Below are 8,729 nucleotides of genomic sequence, written 5' to 3'. Positions count from 1 at the left end.
ACAAAACTTACACTCCAAGCAAAATACAATCTAACAACAACTATTCTAATCAAAACATGAATTTAACAAACAAACTATCAATGAAAGCAAAATGTATAAGAGTATAGAAAATTAGAAAAACTACCTACAATGGCAACTCAATTCATTTATTGGTTATATTTACAAGAGAATGGAAAGAGTTTACCATGGTGGGGTGTCTCCCACCTAGCACTTTTATTTTAAGTCCTTAAGTTGAACATTTAGGAAGCTCTTGTTATGGTGGCTTGTGCTTGAATTCATCTTGGAACTTCCACCAATGATTGGACTTCAAATAAGCTCCAAAGTTCAAAATCAATGGCTCCAAGCTTTGATGAAGTCCCACACGCGCTAAGGGCTCCCAAAATTGATCCTTATATATACCCGGATCCCAAATCTTGTTTCCACACCCATCTTCAAGTTGATCATCACAATTTCAATTGGGTGAGAAGTGATCCGAATTCTCAAGTAAACACCAAAGCATCTTCCTAGACCCCTTTAGTTGAGAACTATACCAACCATTGCACTTAGACCTTAAGTTTCTAACCATAAGGAACCTTGATTGGCATTTCCATCCACTAATAAATTCTCTTTTGCTCTTAACCCCACAAAGAGCTCTAAGTTGCCCATCCGTCTCAATCAAACCATATTCAAGTGGAAAAGTAAAGATTAGAAATAAGAATTTTACCCACTTGAATGTTATGTTGGATGGTGACTTAGGGAGGGATGGTCCTAATGATCTTGCAAGTTCCACTCCTTTGTGCTCTTCTTTGACTACCTCCACCTCTTGGAAAGCTTTTTCAACTTCAATTCCTTGCCCACCAACTTCTTCCACACATTCTTCATTGGTTGAGCTTGCTTCTTGATTATCCTCTTCCAATCTTTCATCATTCATACTATGCCTTGGAGGTTGCGCATTATCCTCCTCAACACCAAATTCAAGCTCATTGGAAGAAGGTTCAACAACTTCCACAAGATCATCAACAACATCACTTGGTGTGGAAGTGTCTTCAAGCTTGAAATCCACCTCTTGTTCAATTTCGCATAGCTCTTCAAGCACTTCTTCTTCTTTAACAATCTCTTCCTCTTCCACTTGTTGCAAGACATACCCCATCTCCTTGTCCTCATGTTGGGATTCTAGAATCTCCTTCATGCTCCACTCTTTGGTTGATTCCTCACATTCATCCGTGGAGATACTTTGCTTGTTGCATGAGTCCCATGATTCCAAGGTGGCCGTGATTTTGGCAAACTGAGCCATGATTTTTTCAAATATGGGAGGTGATTCATCTTGTGGTTGAGAGTTCTCATACATTCGAGGTGGCTCATCTTGATAATAACATGGAGGTGGTAGTTCTTGAGGGTATTGGGGATTGAATTGGGGTGATTCTTCATATGGTTCATATGGTTCATAAGGTGGTTGGTATGGTGGATATGTGTTAGGATTATATGGAGGTGTTTGGTGGTATGAGGCTTGTGAGTGTGGTGGTTCAAAACTGTATTGGGGGAAGGGGTTATATGTATGTGGTGGTTGTGGTTGACAATCACAATAGGGGTCATCACATACATTAGATTGGTATGCATTAGGATTAGGATTATACCCATGAGAATTCGGAGAGTAGTCATGTTGGGGTGACGCTTGAACGGCTTGGATGGAATAAAATGCCTTTTGGTCCTTGCGTATCTCCGTAAGAAGAGTGGTCATATCCCCAAGCACTCTTGTCAAACTTGATTCGGAAGGAGGTTGTTGCCAAGAAGGTTGTTCATAAGCTTGGGGCTCCTCCCACCTTTGATCTCCAAATCCTTGATGCACATCCTCATTGAAGCTTCCATTTCCTACAATATAGTTTGAACCACACTCATAGCCAAAGTGATGAGAATTCATGGTGATAAGAGAAAACAAAAACAAATTCTAACAAGAAACAAAGAAAACCAAATCCTAAAACTAGCAAAAACTAACAAAGAAGAGAAAGGCAAACATATTTACAATATTTACAATAGCCAATAACATAGCACCATTACAATTCCCCAGCAACGGCGCCATTTTGATGCTCAGATTCTTGTACGGTTTAGAATTTTACAAATGAAATCTCGTTGCAAGTATAGTTCTAAACCAACAAAGAATCATCACATGCAAAAATTTTGGTTGTCACAAGTACAAACCCCAATGAAAATTAACCGAAGTATTTAAACCTCGGGTCGTCTCACAAGGAATTGCGATGAAGTGATCAATTATTGGCTATGAAGGAACAAGGGGGTTTGATTTAGAATTGACAAGAAAATACAAAAGCAAGAAAGTAAACAACAAGAACTAATAAAATAAAGGAAAGAGCTCTTGACTAGATATAGGTAATTGAGATCACCATCTTTGTCTACAAACCATACAATGGTAATTATGAGAGACCAACCCATTAAGTCTGCTTCTAAAAGCTTTAAGTACGTTTAGTGTCTACTCCTAAGCTTGAAGTACTTCAAATAGGCTTGATCAACATCAATCCATAAGTCCTAACCTAGCTACTAATTAACTTAGTAGTAGGCTAGAGTAAATGGTTATCAAATTGACCACATAGGGTTCTCAAATCACCAATTCATTGCTTCTCAATGGTTATATCATTTTAAATCCCCAGATGTTAGCTTTCCAACGCAACTGAAATCGCCTCATTTGGACCTCTGTAGCTCAAGTTATGATCGATTGAGTAGGAAGAGGTCAGGCTTGACAGCTTTGCGATTCCTTCATTTCTTCATGAGTTCTCCCACTTTGCATGCTTTTTCTTCATTCTTTCAATCTAATCTTTGCCTTCTAAACCTGAAACTACTTAAAAAACATATCAAGGCATTGAATGGAATTAAAGTGAGTTAAATTTAGCTATTTTAAGGCCTAAAAAGCATGTTTTCACACTTAAGCACAAATTTAGGAAGAATTACAAAACCATGCTATTTCATTGAATAAATGTGAGAAAAGTTGATAAAATCTCCCAAATTAAGCACAAGATAAACCACGAAATTGGGGTTTATCAATCTCGCAACCTTCTCTTTATTTTTTCTCTAAATGAACTATATGAGATAGTAGAACATTATTCGCAAATAGTGAACGGGTGAAAAGATTTATATCCGAGATTTGAACTATAACATAAGATTACTTAATCAATAAATTCAGAAACAGCCTCGCAGTTGACTAGTACATGATGATGTGCTTGATGTCGTTCCATTTGATTTAGCTTAAAATGTGTTGCAGCCCCTAACGCCTTTCCAACTTTTGGAAACATAATTTCACATGCATTAGAGATTACTCCATTAGGTTGATCATTAACTCGCACCGGTCGATTCATTTTAGTCTCAATGTTATCCAGATATCTAGAGAAGAAAGTTAGAATTTCCTCAGATAAATAGCCCTCCGCAATTGAACCTTCTGCATGATCCCTGTTGCGCGCATATTGCTTCATACGACCTAGATACCTGTAAAAAAACAATTCATACGCTTAGTATAAATTAATTATTGAATCCCATGTTGTAAATGGGGTTGTATAGAAACTAACATCTCTGTTGGATACATCCACTGATAATATACTGAGCCACCAAGTTTTACTTCTTCAACAAGATGCACGATAAGGTATACCATGACTATGAAGAACGATGGAGAAAAAATCATTTTCATATAACACAGGGTATGAACAACATGATTTTGGAGTTCATCAAGCTATAGAGTGTTAATGGCTTTCCCACAGAGTGCTCAAAAAAATGATGACAGATCGGCAATTACCCTGGCCACGGGGGCAAGCAGTGCATTCTTGACCAGAATTGGAAGTAAATGTTCCATCAGAATGTGACAATCATGACTTTTCAATCCAGTCAACTTACGCTGTCGCAAGTCAACACAATGCATAATATTGCTGGAATAACTATCTGGAAAGACAACTTTTTGAAGAGTCTTCAGAAATATATCCTTCTGTGAATTTGACATAGTAAATATTGCAGAAGAATATTTTTCACCATCATGTGGCCACAACTCTAGCCTTATGCCCATACATTGTAAATCCTTTTGAGCTTTCAGATTGTCCTTTGACTTTTCACTATCATTTAATATAGTGAACACTACGTTATTGCAAACATTTTTCTCTATGTGCATTACATCAAGGTTATGACACAGAATACTTTCTTTCCAATATGGGAGGTCAAAGAAAACACTTTTTTTCCAATTTGAGTCACACTGGTTGGCATCTTCACCATTGCATCTTATTTGTCCTATCATGTTTATCATCTTTCCAAATGATACGTGAACATTTGATTGTTGCCTCAAGATATCTGTTCCAAACAATATCTTTGGAGAATCTCTGTTCTCTACTTGGCCGTCAAATCTTACCTGTTCCAGTCTAAATTTATGTCCCTGACTTAGAAAACGATGATGACCTATAAAACACTATTTTTTACTAAATGTGAGTTGCTGTGCCTTATAATCCAAATTACAGGTAAGACATGCCAACTCGCTACGCGTATTCCACCCAGATAAATTTTCTAATCCTGAAAAATTGCTAACAGTCCACATCAATGCCACGAACATCTTGAAAGTGCATTTCGTATTAGCATCGTAGGTTTTAACGCCATCCCATAATTGCTTCAACTCATCAACTAAGGGCTGCAGGTAAATATCTATATCATTACCTGGCATTTTAGGCCCAAGCATAATCATAGATAGAATGAAAGATGTTTAATTCATATAAATCCATGGAGGAAAGTTGTATGGGATAAGAATCACCAGCCAAATGGAATACTTTGTGCTCATGTTCCCAAAAGGATTAAATTCATCGCTAGCTAAGGCCAGGCAAACGCTACGCGGATCCGATGAAAAAGAAGTATTCTTCGCATCAAACTTTTTCCATGCTTCAGCGTCCCTTGGACGTCTCAAAAAACTGTCGTTGTTGTGACCTTCTTTATGCTATAACATGTCTTTAGATGTTTTGTTGCACATGAATTACCGTTGCAGTCGCGGGATGAGAGGAAAGTACCAAAGAGTCTTTGCTAGTATTGATTTTCCATTTCTCTTGACATAAGTTTTCAGCTTGAGAATAGAACCCTTCCGCGCCTTTTGCTTCCATCTTGAAGTCCCGCATTGTTTGCACTTGGTCAAGTCTTCATCATCACCCCGGTATAACATGCAATCATTTGGACAATCATCTGTTTTCTTGTATTCAATTCCCAGTTTCCTAATCGTCTTCTTGGCCTCATAGAATGTCCTCAGAAGTTTAGCGTGGTCAAATGCATCTCGCAACAAATCTTGGATCGTTGATATTGTCTTGTCACTAACACTACACATACACTTTATATGGTAAAGCTTCACTAAGAATGATAACTTTGAGTATTTTGAGCATCCGATATATAATTCCTGCTCTCCATCAGCAACTAAATCATTAAAATCCCTCGCCACGCGACTTGGCCCATCGTATAAACTTGGAAATTCTTGTTCATCATCCTCAACATGTTCATCCATTGCGGTGTCATCGCCCCCTCTTGTATTGAGAGATCAAATGCCTCATTGACCATTTGTGTCATTGGATTTGGTTGGAATTTCAGATTATTAGTTATGCGCTTGAACCTTGTGCCATCGTCACAAAGTTTCTCACCATGACGAATTCAGATAGTGTACCTGGGGGGAAGGGCATCAGCAACAGATGGTTGTACACATCTTCTCTTATTTGCATAAGTTGAAACCCACACTTTGGACATGGACATTTAATCATTCCATTTGACGATGCTTTAGCAAATGCAAAATCTAAGAAATTGTTCAATTCTTGCTTATATTATGTACTACCTCGTGGCTCTAAAATCTAGCTTTTATCCATATCTAATATAAAATTAAAATATTTTACAGTAATTGAAAGGTTGAATTGCTGAAATAGTTGAATTGGTTTTGGAATGTTTTTTACTGAAGTTTGAATTAGTTTATAAATGGTTGAATTGCTAAATTTATGAGTTTGCTAGATTGCTGAAAATTTGGGTTATTATTGTGGATTTTATTATTGATTAGTTTATGAGCTGTTTAAAAATAACTATGATTAGAAATAACAATGGCAGTAGTTGAATTTGTTGAAGGTATAAACAAAGATAACCAAACAATATATGTAGTGTCATGTGGGTGATAACTTACCGTGTTCGATAATGATGGATGAGCGATCTATGTAAATATATTGATCTCTTTACTTTGTATCCCCAATTTTGAGTATTTTCACTCCAAAAAATAGAGATAAAAATGTTACCTTTCATACGTTGAAACATATTTTTGTGTTTTTCAAAATGCGTAGTAAGTCAATTTCACACCCTTGATTAGTTCATTCTAACTATCTTATTGATGACTTTCATATTTTTGTGTTAGATTGTAAATCTTGCCATTATAGATGTACAACAATCAATTTATATATAATAATTAGATACTTTAGTTAACCATTATTTAATTAAGAGGGAACCACTCTGTAAAAATTATATTTCAACCGAATAGCATGAAAAATACCCGTAATATTGATTCTGATAAATTTTTTTATTATTGGAAAAATAAAAATCGTGGGTATTATTGATATTCTTAATAAAACTTCCTCTCCTAACAGAATATCAAAAAATCTAATAGTTGGTTAAATCATAAAATTAATAGCACAGTTTAATCTTAAAAAGGAGTGTGAGCATAAATAAAAGAAAAAAAATCATAAAATTAATCACGCAGTATAATCTTAAAAAATATTCTCAGCATAAATAAACAAAAAATATAAGTGTGAAGTAAATATCATTTTACACATTCAGTGTCAAACTACTTGAATCATTTTACCCGGTAGCTAATTAATTAAACAACTAAAAATTAAAATAATTATCGAATAAAGACTAAAACGTGTTATAGAGTAATTATAGTTTACAAGAATGATACATGCATAGTATGAAATTAAATTCCGTTGGATGTAATTAAATCTTAACAGCATAAAAATAAATGGGATTATTTATGTGTATAGTAAAATTAAATAGAAAAAATACAAACAAAATTTATAAACTTTTGTATTATGAATTGTAAAAAATTACAGAATTAATGTTCACATTAATCATTTAAATAACATTATTAAATACAAAGAAAGTTTTTATATAGAACACTAACATAACAGAAAGAGAGGAATAGAGGAGAAAATAAAAAATTCAATATATTAATTTTTGTGTTAGTAATAATCGTGATGGAAATAAACTTACTGACACATTTCTTCATATTGGAAATTGAGAATTTTGAAAAAGGCAGAATACAAGTCTTTATATAGCCTTAAAGAATGTAAAATTTTCTAACCATTTAGATTTGGTTGAAAGTCAAATTTAAATAATAGATAAGTACTATTTTAACTGTACGTTAATATCATGATAACAAAATATAGGAAAATTAGTTTGTGCAAAAGCTAAGATAATAGTTTGGTATCAAAATTAACTATTTAAAATTTAAATTGAGTTCTCATCAGATATGGATCGTTAGGAAAAGTAGCAATGTTATTGTTTACAAATTTTAATTTAAAATTTAAAAACAATTTCATAAGATATGGTTTGTTATGAAATTTTTAAAATATAAAACTTAATTGATTTAAAAATTAAAATGTTAAATATTAGTTAAATATTAAATAAAGTTATACTGGTTTCACTTAATAAATCGACCTAAACACAATAATTGTAAAGTATTTTGTTTAGAATCATTATTCAGACCATAAAAGATTTAGACCAACTGGAAAAAGCATTTTTTGGAGAAAGGCATTTTTTGGAAGATTGGACAGGGACATTCAGTTAAAATCTTAGAGGATAACTGGATAAAGCAAATTCAACCAAATGAAATTCAAATTCTCAACCATTCACACAATCACCCGATTTGGGTTTCTGAACTACTCCTACCAGATCAAAATTGGAATCAAGAGCTAATCACCTCAACATTCACACAAAAAGTAGCGCAGGCAATCATGAACACAGGCATCAGAACAACAGAAGATATCGTTACCTGGAGTAAAGAGAAGAATGAATGCTACTCGGTTACCTCTGGATATACGTTGGCCTTTCAGTTCTACCATGCACCAGTTGAATTTTTCCCGGAACAATGCAGAAGAAGAGAAGTCTGGAGTTCAATTTGGAAGTTAAAATGCCAGCCCAAAATTAAAATTTTTCTATGGAAAGTAATGCATGAAGGCTTACCAGTTAAAGAAAGATTGCACTCTAGAATCCAAATGGTGAACCCAATCTGTAATCGATGTGATGCTACAGTAGAATCAATTCTCCACTGTCTCACCCAGTGTCCGGAATCAGAGAATGCTTGGAAAATAGCAAGCCTTCCTTGGACAAACCAAGAAACAGAAACATGGAGATGGTGGTTATGGCTCCAAGAACAACTCAAAGAGCGTAGGCAGATGCAAAAAGAAACTCATTTGGCAGCAATACTAACCTGGCAAATTTGGAAGATGAGGAACTTGAGAATTTTTGAAGCCAAAGTCATTTCTCCTCAAGAAGTAGTAGCTATTGCAAGATCCGGAACTTTGGAAGCAGTGACTCACCTCCATTGATGAAGCTCCAAGAACGACACTCCTTCTCCAAAAACTCTTCCTTTTTCACTTTACCCTTTTTCACGTTCTATGTCTTAATGAGGAGATAACATCTAATACTTTTACTTAGTTGGGGAATTCCCATTTCTCTATTGCTGTAAGCCCAAAATGGGCCTTTTATTT

General features: G+C 34.8%; 1 protein-coding gene across 1 annotated transcript; it reads right to left on the bottom strand.

Annotated features, from left to right (window-relative positions):
• Positions 1-3,152: 3,152 nt before the first annotated feature.
• On the bottom strand, positions 3,153-5,497 carry LOC148575072 (uncharacterized). Its single transcript, XM_088506038.1, has 5 exons — positions 5,083-5,497; positions 4,547-4,671; positions 3,773-4,372; positions 3,629-3,633; positions 3,153-3,468 (listed from the first exon to the last, which is right to left on the bottom strand). The coding sequence occupies exons 1-5, from the start codon at positions 5,495-5,497 to the stop codon at positions 3,153-3,155; spliced, it is 1,461 nt and encodes a 486-aa protein (XP_088362164.1).
• Between the last annotated feature and the right edge of the window lie 3,232 nt (positions 5,498-8,729).

Source organism: Arachis ipaensis, chromosome B2, assembly GCF_059453495.1.
Source record: "Arachis ipaensis isolate K30076 ecotype BB chromosome B2, ASM5945349v1, whole genome shotgun sequence".
In the NCBI taxonomy this organism is placed as follows: Eukaryota; Viridiplantae; Streptophyta; class Magnoliopsida; order Fabales; family Fabaceae; genus Arachis; species Arachis ipaensis.
The sequence above is the reverse complement of the archived record's forward strand: the minus strand, read 5'-3'. Positions and strand labels throughout refer to the sequence as shown.